At 32.9% G+C, this 18,820-nt stretch overlaps 1 protein-coding gene across 6 annotated transcripts in view; it reads left to right on the top strand.

Moving 5' to 3' along the window:
* Positions 1-12,826: 12,826 nt before the first annotated feature.
* Positions 12,827-18,820, top strand: part of LOC102606290 (glycine oxidase) — a 22,437-nt gene continuing 16,443 nt past the window's right edge. For all 6 annotated transcript variants that reach the window (XR_001473253.1, XR_367180.2, XR_367179.2 and 3 more), the window contains exons 1-6: positions 12,827-13,310; positions 13,841-13,990; positions 15,438-15,652; positions 15,794-15,864; positions 15,945-16,107; positions 17,424-17,613. Coding sequence is in view for 3 of the 6 variants with exons in the window: in XM_006345650.2 (XP_006345712.1) it covers positions 12,959-13,310; positions 13,841-13,990; positions 15,438-15,652; positions 15,794-15,864; positions 15,945-16,107; positions 17,424-17,613 (1,141 nt within the window). In the remaining 3 variants the exon portion in view is untranslated. The remainder of the gene's footprint in view (positions 13,311-13,840; positions 13,991-15,437; positions 15,653-15,793; positions 15,865-15,944; positions 16,108-17,423; positions 17,614-18,820) is intronic.

Genomic DNA, 18,820 nt, shown 5'->3' with positions numbered 1-18,820 from the left:
CCGTCTTCTTAGGATATACCTCAATACCCTTACCGGAAACAATGTGACCAAGAAAAGCCACGAATCTCAACCAAAACTTGCATTTACCAAACTTTGAAAAGAGGTGTTGGTCCTTGAGGACTTGCAACACAATCCTCAAATGATCGACATGCTCATCCTCACTCCTTGAGTAGATCAAGATGTCGTCAATATACATTTTCACGAACATGTCTAGCTATTGTCTAAACACTTTATTCATCAAGTCCATAAATGCGGCCGAAGCATTAGTCAAACTAAATTGCATTACCAAAAACTTATAATGACCATATCATCTTCGAAAAACTGTCTTCCGATTGTCATCTTCTTCACCATAAATTGGTGATAACCCGGTCGTAGGTCTATCTTAGAGAAGTAACTCACTCCTTGGAGTTGATCAAACAAATCATCTAACCTTGGAAGAAGATATTTATTCTTAATGGTGACCTTGTTCAATTTTTGGTAATCAATACACATGTGATGTGAACCATCTTTCTTACGAACAAACAAAATTGGAGCACCCCATAAAGAGATACTCGGTTAGATGAAACCATTATCCAACAAATCTTTCAATTTCTATTTCAATTCTTTAAGTTTTGTTGGAGCCATTTGGTAAGGAGGAATAGAGATAGGTTGTGTATCAGAGAGAATGTCAATTCCGAAGTCTATTTCCCTTTTGGGCAGAGCACTGGACAAATCATCATAAAACACTTCTGGAAACTCATTTACAATGGGGGCCGACTCAAGAGTAGGGGTTTCGGAATTCGTATCCCTAACCCAAACAAGATGATATATGCAACCCTTAGAAATCATTTTTCTAGATTTAACACAAGAAACAAACTTACCCTTTGCCATAGAATTTCCCCTTTTCCACTCTAGGACAGGCTCATTTGCAAACTAAAACTTGACCACTCGGGTTCTACAATCAATAGAAGCATAACAAGAATGGAGTCAATCCATACCCAGAATAACATCAAAATCGAGCATATCAACCTCTGCAAGATTAACAAGAGTGACTCAATGAGATAAGGGGATGAGACAATTTCTATAGATTTTCTAAGCCACGATAGATTCACAAATAGGAGTAGAGACAGAAAAAGGATCTAACGACATATCCGGAGAAACGTCAAACATCATAGCAATATATGGCATCACAAACCATTAGGCAAAGTTTTCCTACCATCCTTTCCCTTTTCAACCCTAGATGGAAAATCTATCAAGCGATGACCACTCTTGCCACAACCAAAACAATTATCAGTGACCATCAAACATTTTCCCGATGGACTATTGCCACACTTTTGGCATATGGAAACCGTAGGTCGATTTCCTCCTTGAGGCTTAGGGTTAGACACCCTCTCTTTCTTGAAATTAGTAACCGGCGCATTAGAGGAACCTTGACCAGAAAACCTTTGTTGGAACTTAAAACAACCATGTCTATCGAACCTTGAATGTGAAAAGTCACCATCACCGATCTTTGCCCTCTTTGCTTTCCTAGACCTTTCCTTAAGTTTCTCCTCTTCAATTTGTTGAGCATGAATCAATAGACGAGAAATATGCATTTCCTTAATGAGCATGGTGGTACAACATTCCTTAACCACCATTTTGGACACACCCGAAACAAATTTACTCATCCTTGCCGTAAAGTCGGCAACCATAGAAGAAGCATATTTGGACAATTGCATAAACTTTAAGGCATTTCCTTGACAAAGGTTGATGAATTCAAATACCATTTCCTCCCTCATCTCAATAGAAAAGAACCTATCAAGGAAAGCACCTTAAACTTCTCTCAATCAAGAGGACCCGCATCAACCGCCCTCTCTTCCTTCCATTGGTTGAACCAAACTTAAGCAACACCCTTAAGTTGATAAGCGACCAATTCCGTCATTTCCACCGGTGTCACACCCATGATCATCAAAACCTTGTAAACCTCATCAAAGAACTCTTAAGGATCTTCCTCAACCTTAGAACCATGGAATCCAGGGATTAATTAATCCTAGTGAAGTCACTCACTCTAGTTGTCATCGTACCCATGTTATGGTTCACGTGAACCACAACCTCCCTATTGGCTTGGGTCATCATGGCTTGAGCTAACACTTGAAAAGCGGCTCGAAACTCTACATTAATCACTTGTTCAACCAAAGGGTCGGTCGTAACTTGAGGAGCTTCTTGAGGAGATTGAGGATCTTCGTTCCACATTCTCATTCGCATTCCTCCTAACATAAGCTCTTCGAGGGGCCATATCCTGAAAAGGATTGGATAAAAATTATGAGAGAGACATATAAAGTTACACTCTATCGCATGACTTTAGAATAATGAAAGAAGTGAAATTTCCTAAACATCTTATAGCCTCATATTCATAAATGTGGCACGCTTCACACTCATGAAGAAGACTCTACTCGACATGGCTTATGAGATATCCTAGGACCTTTCTAAACCTTGTTTTGTGAATACCAAGTTTGTCACGACCCAAAGTGTACCCTAGGCATAACATGGCATATAGAACCCCGAGAGGCCCTACACAAGACAATTAGCAAACTTCATACAAGATAATAGAAACAATTTTTTTAAAAGGTAGCATTTCATATATCAATAGTTTGACAAAGCGAAAGTCTATGATAAGTCTCAAAGCCATCTAATACATCATAAGGAAAGTGATTAGGACGTAACTCATACATCACATACAAATTCGTAAAAATATAAATAACACAAAGCTATAAAGTGTCTCGTTTCTTGGAACATGAGGACTCACCAATCAACTTGAAGTGCCTGATCCATGTCTAGCCACGAGTGTGCGAGGTACGAACGTCTGACCCTACATTAATGAGATAATGTAGGCACAAGTATGCATTATTACATGAAATGTATTAAGTATGGGGCAATACACATAAACATGGACATAATAGCATGAATGGTTTAAAACATGTAGACATGATTAATATTTGGACATTTTCAACATAAGGAAGTAAAACATGAAAATCATAGGATATAGTCAATGAGTTTGAAATAAAGGACATAAGAAAAGCTTTGACGAAAACATGGTCATTTTGTGGGATCTTAGCTTTAACCAACAATAAGACCATGAGAGCTATATTAATTTGATATATCCCTCGTATCTAAAAAAGGGAAATCTACTTGTCAAGGTAGAATTTGTACATATCATCATTCACTAAAGTGGATCCACTAGCTAGGTCATATAAGACAATCCTACAGGGCACGTAGTTTGGGACTAGATGTTGCTACCAGAGACTACCCTATTTGAGCCTCCACATCAAAGCCCTCTCGGTGTTAAGTCTAAATCCCAACGGAATAGATAAAAGTCAGATATAAATTTAACATAGAAAAGACAATGATCAATACCAATCCACATCTTTCAAGATCAAAACATAGAATAGCTTCTTAAACATAATTCAACATAGATGAGAAAATCTTTCACTAATGTGAATTCATATGTGAGAAATATCTTTCACAATCATGATCATAATAACTCGTGAGAAAAACTTTCACAATAACATTGATACTTTCATTTTTAGTCATCCTCAATTCATTCACAATGATTTCATAAAAACATGTATATCTTCATAAATTCATAATTTATAGGTTCATGAGTTCGTCAGAGATTCATAGTTAAAAATCATAATTTAGGCATGGATCAACATAATTTTAACTAAATACCATGTAATAACATTGAATCATGCATTAGAAGACTTATTTAGCAATAATCAATCACAATTGAACGAAACCCATAAGGATTGAATTGAAACCCTAACATAAACAGTTGAATTTGAGATTGAAAATTGAAAAACCTTGGGGTCCCCATGGAAGAATAGATTCTATGGGTGAATACCCACATACCTTGATACTTTAAGCCCAAAATAATGGAGGTTTGGAGACTTAGATAAACCCTAGATCTTCTTCTTCTTCTTCTTCCTTAGCCTTGAGAGGATTTGGGGAGGATGAGTTTGGTTAGGTTTAGGGGATTTAGGAGAATGAATTGAAAATGGATAATTTGGGGCTTAAAATCTTTATATAGGGCTTATGATAGAAGGCAAAACGATATAATATTAGATTATAACAATTAGGAAAAGATCCAAAAGCCCCTTAAAAATAACTGTCGGACTTGACCTACGGACTGTAGAACCTTCTAAGGTTTGTACTGGTCAACGTCGACCAAGTACTGAGACCATGAAATCACCTATCTTTTGACGGAACACTTCGACGACTCATAGGTCATCCTACGGTCCGTAGACACCAACCGTAGAAACCACCTTTGACCTTCAAAATTCCACTAAGTCTGGACTCACCTATGAGACCAATCTACAACTCGTATAAAGAATGACAGACCATCCTTGTGAACCGTAAAAAGGGTATCGGGACTTGCTTTTAGAAAATTATTTTCCCTCTTCCTACGGTTGTCATCTACAGCCCGTAGAAACTTCTATGGTTCGTAGATGAGACCCGTAGACACAGCCTGCAACCCAAAAAAATTATCTTCTTTCTTTTTCCAAATTTTGAGGTGTTACAATGTTTCTATGTATGAAGTAGCTAGTGGCCACATTGTCGATCTTAACTAGGAGTGACAAACGAGCAGGTTGAGTCAAATACAGATCGAAAATGAGTTAAAATATTCGACTCAACTCATATTTAAATGAGTAAGAATGAGTTACTCAATGGATAATATGAGTAAATGTGAAAATCCATATTATAGTAGGGATCCTGTCCAACAAAAAGACATTGGAAGTTGTTAAGCATATATTTAGATATCTTCAAGGAACAATTGATCTAAAGTTAATTTATTAAAATGCATCCAAGTAAAAAATAATTGATTATGCAAATATGAGGTGTTTGTCTGACCCACATAAAGTCTTATCTCAGACAAGATATCTATTCAGATATGGAGGTATAATTATATCACGACATTCGATGAAACAAACAATAGTTGTCACTTCTTCAAATCATGTAGAGATAATAATCATTCATGAAGCCGACTGAGAGTGTGTATGATTGAGATCAATGACTCAACATATTTTGTAATTATGTGGTCATTCTGTGTAAATAAAAATTTCAACAATATTGTATGAAGATAATATTGCTTGTATAACTCAATTTGAAGAAATGATACATCAAAGGAGACCGAATAAAGCATATTTCACCTAAGTTCTTTTTTCACACATAATCTTCAACAAAATGGTGGGATAAGTGTTCAACAGATTATTTAAGTGATAATCTTATAGATTTATTCATTAAGACATTGCCAACGTCAACATTTGATAAGCTATGATATAAGATTGAACTGCCTCACCTCTGAGATATCAAATAAAGTCATCATTAGGGGAGTAAAATACGTGATGTACACTTTTTCTCTTAGACATAGTTATGTCCCATTAAATTTTTCTAATAAGATTTTTAATGAGGTAACACTCAAGACGTATTACAAGATATGTGTCCTTTTTTTCCTTTATTCAGCTTTATTTCTACTCATTTTTTCCTAGTAAAGTTTTAACGAGACAAATTATTATATAAACATCCAAGTGGAAATGTTATGAATCCATTAAATTGTATGTGCAAGTTTCATTCAATTAACTCCTTAACGTACATGTATCTATTTAATGTATTTCTTAAAGGTTGTACTAACGCATTTCATAAAGGTGATAAACGTAGGATTTGTATATCCTATAAAAGAGTATTTGTCATCCTTATGAAAGACACACTTAACGAGAATGTTAGACTCTCTACATTCTACTCTCTATTTAATTCCTCTCATTTTACAACATTTAGGGTCTGTTTGGAAAGTCACTTAATAATTAGAATTGGTGTAATTACTAGGGTAATAATTATTAGCATGTCTGTTTGCCACAGTGTAATTACACATGTATTGTTTGGATGCCAAATTGCAATCATAAGATTATATTAGTTTTAAAAATAAAAATTAATTATTTAAAATTTATATTAGACAAATAAGAAACGTATAGATGATATTAAATTAAATATTTATGATGCATATTATCTTTTGAAAATATATTAATTAATAAACATATGTTTTTAACTAATATTATGAAAAATAATTGATTTATATTGTTCAAATTAGTATATTTCAACTGAATTAATCATAAAAACTAAAAGTACAAGATTTCTATGAAAATCATGAACTGCATGTTTGATAAAAAGATTAACATTATAAATAAAATATCATAAATTATTAAAATATTTGACAAAAAGATAATCAATCAAGTCCTGTCTAATTAAAAAATAAATGACTTGCAATGTGGAGCCGCAAGTCAATACTACTAAACACATTAAACTAAAAATATATTACATAAGTTCTAATTTAAAACAAAAAAAATTACCATAATACTATTATGTCAAATTTCAATATAACATAAGTTCTAAATTTAAAACAAAAATTTTACCGCAATACTCTTATGTCAAATTTCAATATAACATACATAATTATGATTTAAAGAAAAGAAAAATGTAAGTCTATAACCTTAGCAATGAATTCTACTCTAATTTAAAAATTAGAATACTAACAAAATTATGCTAATGAAAGAAATAAACATGACATAAAAAATAGATAATACAAAAAATTGCATGGAATCACATGAATTAAAAGGTTGAGAATGATAAGTAAATGAAATATAAATAGTAAAAAATAAAAAATAAACTTTTAGAAATTTTTAGAATAATAAATGAAAAAGTATAGTAAAACCTCACTAAATTAATAATCGGTTAATTAATAATCTCTCTAAGATAATAATTTCTTTCGGTTCCGACATGAGCCAATGGAAAAAACCACTCATTTCGATAAGATGATAATATAATATATTTTCAGAAGACCCTTATATGGTCTGTCACGACCCAAAAATGGACGTGATGGCACTCGTCTTATCCCACCAAGACAAGTCAACCTAAAACTCAACCATTACAATAAAATGCAAATTTTTTATAATCAACTCAAAAATACCCCCAAAATTTGGTTGTCACGTGTGCAAGCCTCTAAAGTATTATAATTGATTCAAAAGAAAAACACCAGTCTCAAATGACCTTGTTTCTAGAATAGAACAAGATCATAAATAGGAATAAGAAGGTCCGCTGAGATGATAAACAGCTACCTCACATATCTCCAAGAAGCCTCGGAAAAGAAGAGAATGACAAGTACCACAAAAATCTAGGCTCGTAACCTACAAAAATTTGTAGAAGCAAGGGGTGAGTACCAAACCACACGGTACTCAGCAAGTAAACTCCTAAACACAATCTAAGGGAATAGAATACGGGTACTCCTTACCACCCCAACCGAACTTCCACAACTACAACCTACATAAAACCAACCCAACCTAACAGTTCACAATTTACAAGCGCATATCTCAACAACAACATTCTAACAATCACATATTCTCAACAACAAGCTCAATATTCATCAATTACAACCTCCACAACTACAACCTGCTTAAAACCAACCCAACCTATCAGTTCATAATTCACATAGCACATAGCTCAACAACACCACTCTAACAATTACATATCCTCAGCAACAAGCTCAATATTCATCAATCAAAGTTCCACAGAAAGGCACTCACAAGCTCAACAAAACACAATATCAAGTTCACTAATAATAAATATGTGCAATGCAATGTAATGCAATGTCAAGTATAGTGATGCATGCTTGACCTAGTGATACACACCCGCTGTCTCTCAGTCCGGGACCCATGGGGGACATATCTGTCCATACATCCATCGCGGCGCGCGATACGACCCTCGATAATAATAACCATCGCGGCACGCGATACGTCCCTTGAAATGGTACATCCTCTTTAATTCTTTTTTTTTTCTCAATTCACATAACACTTATCACAACCATGTCTTAGAACAATGCAAATGACATGTTCACACAAATAATGAGGAGATGACCATTTTCATAACATTGCACAATTCACAACAACACAATCATGATACAACATCAACAATGATTCAACAAGCCTTTCAAATCATTCTCAACACATCACACAAACAATTAATCACATTGCCTTTTTATTACCCCTTTTCCATCATTAGAATTAATCAATGTGGACAAGTCAACCCATCACCAAGTTTCATTACCCCCAAACACATATTACAAGGAAATACACAAATTACATACACTTAACAAGAGTTTAGAAATCCATTTGCCTCAAATAATTGAACAATCACTCTGGGACTTGAGCCTTCCCTTTTCGTTGAGCTTCCAAATTAATCCAATCTATTCAAGTACATATTCACAATAAGATTTCGAAACTAACAACACCCATATTACTATAGGTTTAGCCTAGACCCAAAAGCTCACCCAAATTTATAATTAAGTTCGTAAATCTTGATGCTAATTAACATTCCAACTATCATATTTTCCAAGTTTCAAGTCTAAGGTTAAATCCCAATTTTTTTCAATATCATAATTCGAATGATATTCATATAATTCGGTAACCCAATATTTAATTACCTATTTCCATATATCAAACTTAAATTATATGATGATAATAAAATAAGAATTACCAATGTTACGAAACCAGTGGTGAGAATCGCATGAAGCGAATACATAAATTCCTAACCTGTAGGTTTCTACTTATAATATTAAAGTATGTAATGATTACCATCATTGACCCTTAGAAAATTTTGTCCCCACCAATTTACAACCCACCAAAGTGACACAGTAACACCGTTACTTTTTCCAAGAACCATTTAATTCTTAATTTATTGTGTAACAATATGAATTCTCCAGTAAACATTCAACATCCTAATTGAATCTAATTTACTATCTATTAAACAATTAAGGACTGAGAATTTACCTCGAGTGCAGTCGTTCTAGGGTGGCTCCGTAGGTTAACTTCCGCCTATTCTGTTTTTCTTTTCCCAAATTGTGATCTAATTACAAAGTTAAATTCCACTAACTTAAATCAATTTATATGGGCCTAGTGATAAAAGGGGTATTAGATAAATTATAGGCTTAACTCAATAGCTATATTAGGCAAATATTCAAAATTACCAAAAATGACCTTCCGGGTCATTAAATGGTCCCATTAATATTATAAATTAATAAATTTTTAAAAGTACAGATATATCTAAGAAAATTTGGTGAAATATGATCCTATTATATTTTATTTTTTATTAAAATTTAAATCTAGTTGAAGCTCATCTCTAACTTTTCTTATTGTATCCAAAAGTTTCGGTGTTGTCTTTTCTAATAGCACTATAAAATTGTGAAGAGTTCTAGATGCAAGTGTTTCCTTACACGTAACTGGTTTCAAAGGTATTGTATTATATTCAACTTTATTATCAACATTGTTTTTTCAATAACATTCACAATTTGTTCTAAGCTTTGGACCTCTGAACATGTATCATTTTCACCCATTCAATAAGTTATTAACATCCATTATTGTGGTAACTGAGATAATTAATCATGACCTCAAGTTCGTGAATGATGTTTTCACAAGTGAGTTCTTTCCAATTCTTTGAGATTCCATCCCTGAACAATTGTTTTGGTGTCGAAATAATCTTTAAATTAATAAATATTAATTTATCAATTAAATAATACCTCTACAAAATAATAATATTTCATAGTCCCGCTTATATTAATTTATAGAGGTTTTACTGTAATTGGAGAGCGCTTGACAATATAGTTATACCAATTACAAATCTATATATAATATAAAGGAGAAACATAGACAAGGTGATGTGGCACCCCTCTATGGCCTCCATTTATATTTATTTTTTATCTCCTTTTTTTGAGATTTTTTTCTTAATTCTTTTCATTAAATATTTTATTTATTAAATAAAAAAACCAATCATATTTACTGTTCTAATTATATCTAATGAGTTACAAAAAACCTCCATCTATTCATATTTTCTACTTAAATAACATGTCTCTTCAACTTATTCTTATGGATTATCGAATCTATAAATTACAATCATCCATGGAGATGTTGAATATTCATTTTTCATTTTTCATTTTCTCATTCTTTCTTTCTATTGGTGCATTTTTTCTCATTCTTTCTTTCTAATAGTGTAGTTTTTTTTTTTTTTTAAAGAATAAATTAGTCTTCATCTTTTTCATAAGAAATCATTGAAAAAATAGTGACATGATATGTTCTTCACTTTGATGAATATCAAAGATATATTCTTCAAAAATTCATTATAAAGAAATGGTCACATTAATTTAGTACAAGATCATCAAAATGAAGAAGGAAGTTTAATTATGTTGAAAGATTCATTAAGAGAGATGATCATATTAGTATAAAGTTTGAATGTTTCCAATATTTTAAAGATTCATTAATGTATTGTTTTGATTTCAATATTCTAAAAATTTGTCATGCTTGAAAGGTATATTATCTATCGTACATTCCTCATAGCTATTAGATATTGTTGTACTTAAAAATCTATATATAATATAAGCTAGATGTTAGAGAAGTGAAGTTGCACCTCTCTTTGGCCAAAGATTCTATTTATCTTTTTTTCTCAATTTTTTTTTTTGACAATTTTTCATATTTTTCTACTTACTTATTATTGTACAAAAAATAAATATATCAATTACTACTCCTCTATTTATTGTTATACTTAAATGTCTGAAAAATTATTTACACTCATTATTATTCTTTGTTACAAAAAATTAAAAGTCTCAATATTTACTACTTTAATATTTCAAGAGTATCATCGCTTATATTATTGTATCTGGCGCATCAAATTAGTGTATCATGTATAAAATGTACATCAGATTAGTGTATCATGTATAAAATGTACATCAGATTAGTGTATCATGTATAAAATGTACATCAGATTAGTGTATCATGTATAAAATGTACATCAGATTAGTGTATCATGTATAAAATGTACATCAGATTAGTGTATCATGTATAAAATGTACATCAGATTAGTGTATCATGTATAAAATGTACATCAGATTAGTGTATCATGTATAAAATGTACATCAGATTAGTGTATCATGTATAAAATGTAATGTATCTTACTTAACGATTAATGTATCTCGCGCATCAGATTAATGTATCAACGCTTATATTATTGTATCCGTTTGAGGGATTTCTGTAATTATAAACTTTTAAGGGATAGATTGTAATTTTATGTTAAAAGTATGTGATTTCTGTAATTTGCCCATTTTTTTTCCTCTTTCAATTTTGTTAAACACAATTCTCAGTATTTTCTACTTTAATATTTCAATATATTTGTCTCTTTTTTTATTGTATTTTTTCCCTTTCAATTTTGTTAAACACAATGGAGTAGTACAAAAAGAGAAGAAGTTTATTTGCTTGCTTTCCTAATAAAACTTAAACACCCAACAAATGTTGAATAGTACATGAGTTTTTTTTGTCTTCATTATTTTATTTTTTCCTTCTTTTATTTATTTTAAAATTCTTATCTCCATAACTTATACCTAATTGAACTTTTACTTTAATTAATATTATTAACTCTTTTCTTTAAATTTTTATATTCATAACCCCCAACTATTTAATTTCAAAATTTAATATACTTTATGATATTAATTTCTTCAATTTTGTCTATATAAATTAATATTTTTTGTTTCATTAGATTTCTAATCAAGAGATTATTATTTTTATTCCATATTTAAAATAGTGATATTCTATATTGTTGTAGTATCAGATTTATACTTTAGTTTGATTCCATGAAAAAGCTCTTGGGTATGGATAGAAGAGGTGCCTGATTAAAGCTCAAAAATAGTTGCATTGATTATCTGATTTTTTATCATCTTTGTTTTTGTGATTAAGGACTTGAAAAAATTGTGTTGTTATTTTTCTCTTTTTATTTACTTTTTCATATGTTCTCTCTATATTTCTTTTATTTAGGTTCTTATAAATTTTTTAATTGTAGTAAATTACATTTTCATTTAGGCTCAAATTAGTAATTTGTAACTTTGTCAGAACACAACTAATTACGCCAACAGACGTTCAAATTTTATTACTCATGGATCAAAAGAAATGCATATTAAATATTGAAATACATAATTCTTAGGTATTTCTTTTGGTTAAGAACCATTTAAATTTGTTCATTTCTTCTACTTCTAAAGAATTACCAAAATAATATAAGATATATACGAAAAATTAGCAATATAGGTTTATTTAGATGATAATGAAAAATAGAGAAAAATAATTATTTAGACAATGATGAATAAGAGAAAAACAAGGATAAAGAAATGATCAAATATCAAAGAAGAAATGAAATAGAAATATTTATCTCTTTTCCTCCTATTTTAGTTTCATCATTTATTTTTTGAATTAAAGGAAGATTCATCGAATAGTAAATTTATCATTTGACAAAAATAAGAAAAAAAATCAAGTCCTTAAATATGTTTATCCGAATTTTATGCATTAACATCATAATATATGAATTTTTCTTCTTAATAAATTAGTCTTTTCATTTTGAAAAATATTTGACGATAAAAATGTAATTCACTTAAGCTCTAATTCTACAAAAATATTTGTATTGTGATTTCATTTTTCTTATTTCTATAATTGATTTTTTTATTTCTTGTATCATAATTATTTTTAAAATAAATTTACATATATATTTTTTAACTAGGCAAAGCGCGGCCAAATTCGCTAGTTAAAAAGAATACCCCAACTTTGGTCGAATTTATTGTTGCGATACTAAACTTTCATGAGGATCTATTACCTCCCTAGACTATTTAATACGATATTAAATAGTCTAGGGAGGTAATAGATCCTCATGAAAGTTGGTATATTTTTCACACCCTTATCCAAAGAAAAAAAAGAAAGAAATAAAGTACATATTTTTTTAATTTCAACATCTTGTTTATATCTTTCCGTCGTTTCTCTGCAATTTGTTCTCTATCCTTGCAGTTCGCTGATCAAGTGTTCAATGTTTGCACACTGACACAAAAAGCAATCTGAAAAGACTTAACTCGTGCCGCAGGAAATCCACAAAAATGGCAGCAATATCCTACAAAATTACTATAAACTCTAATCTCAATACCAATGGCCTACTATCACCTCCTCCAAACAAGCTACACTCACATCTTTTACCCTCAAATCAAAAATTTTGTGGCCACAGGATCCTTGCAAGTCCACCTCTATCATTGATTCGAAGTAATAAAAGTTGGCATGGATTACTTCGAGTTTCGAATTTGAGTCAGTCTTCCGTGTCTAACTCCTTTGATGTTGTCATAGTTGGTGCCGGAATCATTGGATTGACCATCGCACGCCACTTGCTCCTTGCCTCAGATCTCTCCGTCGCCCTAGTTGATGCTGCTGTTCCTTGCTCTGGCGCAACAGGAGCAGGTAAAACTTTATTGAACATCTTATACATTGACGACCAGACGACAATGTTTTGAATATTGGAATGATATGGGCCAAATACTGCAAAATGGATATTGAGGATTTATATGCTGACTCAACTAGCTTGGAGATGGAGAAGTAGTAGTGGTTGTATAGCCGAAGCCTACTAGTTTGGGTTCAAGGTTTAGTATAGTTGATATATTCATATGCATACCTTCTTGGACTGAATGCTGTATATATTAACTTAGTACACTGTCAATCATGAGTTTATTGAAATTACTGACATATATCTGATTGAAGATAGATTAGTCACAAAGATCAACTAAATAAGTATGTCAATGGTCTGTCAAACACTTAAGTGGAAGAGTTAGTTTGTTTCTATAATAAGTATTAGAAGTGTTCATGTAAACCCTTATTCTCTCACCTGAGAATTTTGGAGAACATCTCAATCTGCTAGCATTCCTATTGTTCCCAGTGACTTGACTGATTGATTGTGGATTTTCTGTACTGTTTCTCATTTGAGCTGGTTCTAGGTCAAGGATACATATGGAAGGCACACAAATCACCCGGTACTGAGAAATGGGAGTTAATGATGCGAAGCCATCAATTATGGGAGAGTCTAGCCAAGAGCATTCAACTTCAAGGGATGGATCCTTTAGAGGTACTTGGCTGGAAGAAGACAGGTGATTTATATCCTTCCGAATATCTTCTTTCAGTCATTCTGCTGCCGATATCTTAAATCAACTTACATCCCTGGGTGCTTCTTTATGACTTAGGAATGGGCCGACCTTTATCATATTATATGTCTTATTTTCTGTTCTATCTTGTTTATGTGTTTGATTCCCGCGAAGTGGTGGTTACCTAGAAGCTTATGCAATATAAATATAAGGAGAGTATCTCGATCGAAAGTGGATATGATTCTGACCAATGAGGCTTTTAGCTCTACAAAGCAGCCTAAGGGGTTAGAATAGGATGGAGCAATGGTGAAATATCACATTATTTTCCTGTCTTTTTAGAAAAAAACATTTTCAACACTGAGGAGGTATGTTCCTCCTTAATGATATACATACTCAATTGTAATTATTTTTCTTTTTTTCTGGAAAATTCATTTCCAAATGACAAAAGGTGTTACATTTTAGAACATCAATGATCAGTCTGGAAGTGTTCAGGTTTGAGACAGTTCTGGTAAATGCCAAAGTAAGGCACCTCATATTTGTTTAGTCCTTCTCTTTTTAATAGACTTTTTGGCAACAGAGACCCCAAACATTCTTTCAGTCTGTTCAAATTGTTAGTGTTAGATTCTTTGTGAATATTCTAGAATATGTGGAATCATAGTAGGTAGCTTAATTTATTCCTGTTGTATTAGGTGTTGATTTCCTTTTCTTTTTAGGACATGTAGTTATTTAAATCCCAATAGCTTGACTGCTCGAGGAATAATCAAGCTGAGTTTCTCTCATTTTTTTTCTTCTGTTTCATAGTTAGATTATCCCACGCTGGTTGAAGAAATGAGTTGTTGTCTCCTTATTTAGTCTTGAGAACTTTTCATTTCAAGAGCTAACTTTTCAGATTGATTGAGGCCCAAGGTCCATTTTCTTAACATGGGAGTACCATATTAGAGCCAAACCCATCCCTGTTCTTGGTTTACCCAATGCTGGGACCCGATGTGATGTCATTCACGCTTTAGTTGATAGGCCTGAAGGGCGGGGTGGGGGGTTAGATCATTGTCCCACTTTAGTTGAGGGAATAGGTTGTATATCCTTATATGCTCTTGGGCAATTCTCATCGCATGAGCTAAGTTTTGGTGAGGTATGCCTAAGGTCTATTTTTTTTACCATAAACAATGTGGATTTTCTCCATAGTGCCCATTGAAGGCAACTTTCCATTTCCCTTTTTTCAGTATACATCCCTTTCTCTGTAAAACACAATTTAGAAAGCAAATCTTTTTGATATCTCCTCATTTAAAGGGAGGGTGTGTTGTTTTCTCTTCTCTTGTCCATGTGATCCCTTATACCTATTTCACGTGCACAGGCTAAGGAAAAACCTTTCTTCTGTAATAATCGTTACTATTCCACTCCATCATATTAAAGATTTTACGGGAAACCACTGAGTGAAGTTCTTATTATCTGATAGGAAGCCTTTTAGTAAGTAAAACAACAGATGAGTCAGCAATATTAAAAAGGAGGGTGGAGGAGCTATCACAGGAGGGATTGAGAGCTGAGTTCTTGTCTTCCAATGACTTGCTATCAGAAGAACCGGAACTGGTGCTTGAGAAGGAAGGTGGGGCGGCTTTTTTCCCCGATGATTACCAATTAGACGCTCATCGTACTGTTGCATTTATTGAGAAGGTTTGTTCCCTTTCCTTCTTAATATCTTTCTTCCTTTCTCTTCCACTTTGGTTCATTCTTTAGGAATAAGCTTTCATGCTATCTTACAATTCCTATATATCCTCACATTGATAATTACTTAAGTTATTGATCATTGTCCAGGGTAACAGGCATTTTGCTGTGGAAGGGAGATATGCCGAATTTTATCATGAACCTGCCATTGGATTAGTTAGGTTTGACAGTTTCCATATTTACTGATGTTTGAACTCTCCCTGGTCAATATGGTCACTATTAATAAATTTAATAAATTCAGACATGGAAATAGCTGCGAGGTTGGAGCTATTCAAACTTCCAAGAATACATTGCACAGTAAGAAGGCTGTTGTGATTGCAGCAGGTTGTTGGACTGGGTCTTTGATGCACGACCTGATTAAGCAACCAGATATTGAACTCGACCTTCCTATAAAGCCTCGAAAGGTTTTGGATAAGATGTAACATGCCCATTGAATTATTTACTTTGTTGCATTTGTTTTGTTATCTTATTTTCTTATTGAAGATCTAATAAAGGGTTAAAAGAAAAGTAGATTTAAATAATTTTCAAAGAAAACCATATTATTATTTGTTGACTTTTTATAGATGCACAAGTTCTAGTCATCTATCCCATAGCTACAACCAATTGGCACATCAGATGGAGGAGGGGATGAATGGAAGTGAACTAGGGTGAAATACACCCATTCACATGCTGATGCTCATATGCCAGCCAAACCAGACCATTACTGTTATATCTTATTTCTTTCTCGTGGCACTGTCATTGTTTTACATAATTGTCACTATATTATTAGGAACTTCATTTTCTTCTCCTGTCGATTGGGTGAGGGTGGGGGGTTGAATTGGGAGAGTCATATCTGATTTGGTTCTTCACATGCATATGCTAGTCTGTAGCCACCATTTCTTACTCGTCCCTCTCTGTTAGTGCTTCAGACCATTTCTTTAAGTTCAGCTGATGCCTAGTTTTGCCTAATTTAGTTCAGGTCCTGGATAGTAGGCAACATTAATTCATATGATATTTAAAAGTAAACATGTGAGTATTTGTGGGTATGTAACTGGATGCTCACCTGGTACTAGTATGAACTATACTTTCTTGTTAACTTTTGTTTGATCCCTGCCTCCCCCTTTCTGTGGTACAGTTTCTTGTTAATTCATATATCCATTAATTCTATGGAGGGGTTTCTACATAACCCAACTTACAAACTAATTCTGGAAACAAAAAGGAAGAGTATGAAAAGAGAGAAGAGAAATGAAATCAAAAGTTGCTCCATGACTTCTTATCTCAGCGCATGGAATCTGTATTAATCCACTCCTTTATCCCTTTAGCTGGTTATTAACTTCAAATAAGATATTGTTTTACAAGCTCAAGATACAAACACTCAGCAGTTAGAAGAATCCGAAGCTCTTAATGGTCTGTCTGTCTGTCTAAATCAGCCTTAAAAGAATCCAAGATTCTCAATTGTGTCTGGATGTACATTATTTTCAAGAGTTCCCTTCTAAACCTATCCACCTCAAATATGGAAGTCATTAAGTGAATATCAATATAGAAAAGGTGAAAACCGACGGCCAGAAGAGAAGCATGTAATGCATGATGGCAATTTGATTAATCTTTCTATGTATGGATCTACCTCCCTGTCATAAATTTTTCGCATGAGACCTTTTCTTGTGCCTACTTTTCAATAGATTCAACCTTATATATTTGATATTAATTTACTAGTGAAGCTAAATTTTGCCTCTGTAAACAGGGTCACCTGCTTGTGATAGAGAATTTCAAGTCGTTCAAGCTGAATCATGGAATTATGGAGGCAGGGTATACCAAGCATCAGTCGGCAACCCTTAAAGCTACTGCATCTGATTCAGGGCCTGTCTATAATGCACAAGATTTGTCTGTTTCAATGACGGCAACCATGGATGCGTCAGGCAATCTCGTCCTTGGTAAACTATATCCTGTTGTTGAATTATGTAATCCTCCTGTGCTTTACCCACAACCAGTATGTCTAACCCAATTCAGCTAGATGTGGGTAGCTCCAAGCACCATATCACCCTTTTTCCTCCCTTGTAATGCAAAATATTAAGGGGTCGTTTGGTGTGAGGAATAAGAACAAATAGTCTGATAAAAAAATAGTCCAGGGATAAAATTTTGGTGTCTTGTTTGGTTGCCAAGTTTGGGATAACTTATCACACCATTTATACCATCGTGATGGGATAAGTTATCGCATATACATGGTGGGATAACTTATCCCAGGGTAGCTAATCCCGAGATAATTAATCCTGGGATAACTTGTTCCCAACCAAACAACGTTCTTTTTTTTTTATGAAGAAAAGGATTTCATGAAAGAGCATCAGGGTGATGCTAATGACAAAAGTGTACAAAGAAAGAGAGTTAGTTCCCTTACACGAGTAAGCTTGGATCAAAGAGCTAACAAGATCCCAAAAACTGTCAACACTATTAACAGGAGACAATAAGTTCCAACTAAACAGATTGACTAGGCATTTAGTTTTTAGAATATAGCTTAGAGTTGAGATCCCATCAGAGCATCTGCGATTTCTTTCATTCAAGACGCACCAAAATATTACTGCTGGAATCATTTTCCAGATCTTCTTGATGGTTTTATCAACTTTCCGAAAATTCCAACTAGAGTAGGCTGCCTTGATATGAGGAAAGACCCAGTGTAGACCAAACTTAGTGAGGAAACAGTTCCAGATGCCTGCTACAAAAGGGCATTGCAAAAAAAATGTGGTTGACACTTTCAGATGATGGCACTGTGAGAAATATAGGAAAAGAATATTATTGAATTGTTTGGTGTAAACACAAATATCCTCAAGAAGAAGAGGATATTCCTAGTATTTTAGATTATTTATGAAGCTTAGTAGGGATACCCCTCCCTCTGTAATTTTGTTGTAAGTATTACTGGAATACCTTTCTGATTATTCCTTTTGTTCATAATACAAGTTACCTTCTTCAAAAAAAAAAGAATATTATTGAATTGTTGTTGTGTCTTCATTATTACATTGAGACCCTATTTATAGACACTAGAAAACAATCCTTTACCAAGTAGGATACTATTTACTATTCCTATTTCTATTTGTATTCCTATTCCTATTCTAAATAGGATTGTATAAACCTATTCCTATTCTAACA

The sequence above is a fragment of the Solanum tuberosum genome, unplaced genomic scaffold, assembly GCF_000226075.1.
Source record: "Solanum tuberosum cultivar DM 1-3 516 R44 unplaced genomic scaffold, SolTub_3.0 scf00071, whole genome shotgun sequence".
Taxonomy (NCBI): domain Eukaryota; kingdom Viridiplantae; phylum Streptophyta; class Magnoliopsida; order Solanales; family Solanaceae; genus Solanum; species Solanum tuberosum.
The sequence above is the reverse complement of the archived record's forward strand: the minus strand, read 5'-3'. Positions and strand labels throughout refer to the sequence as shown.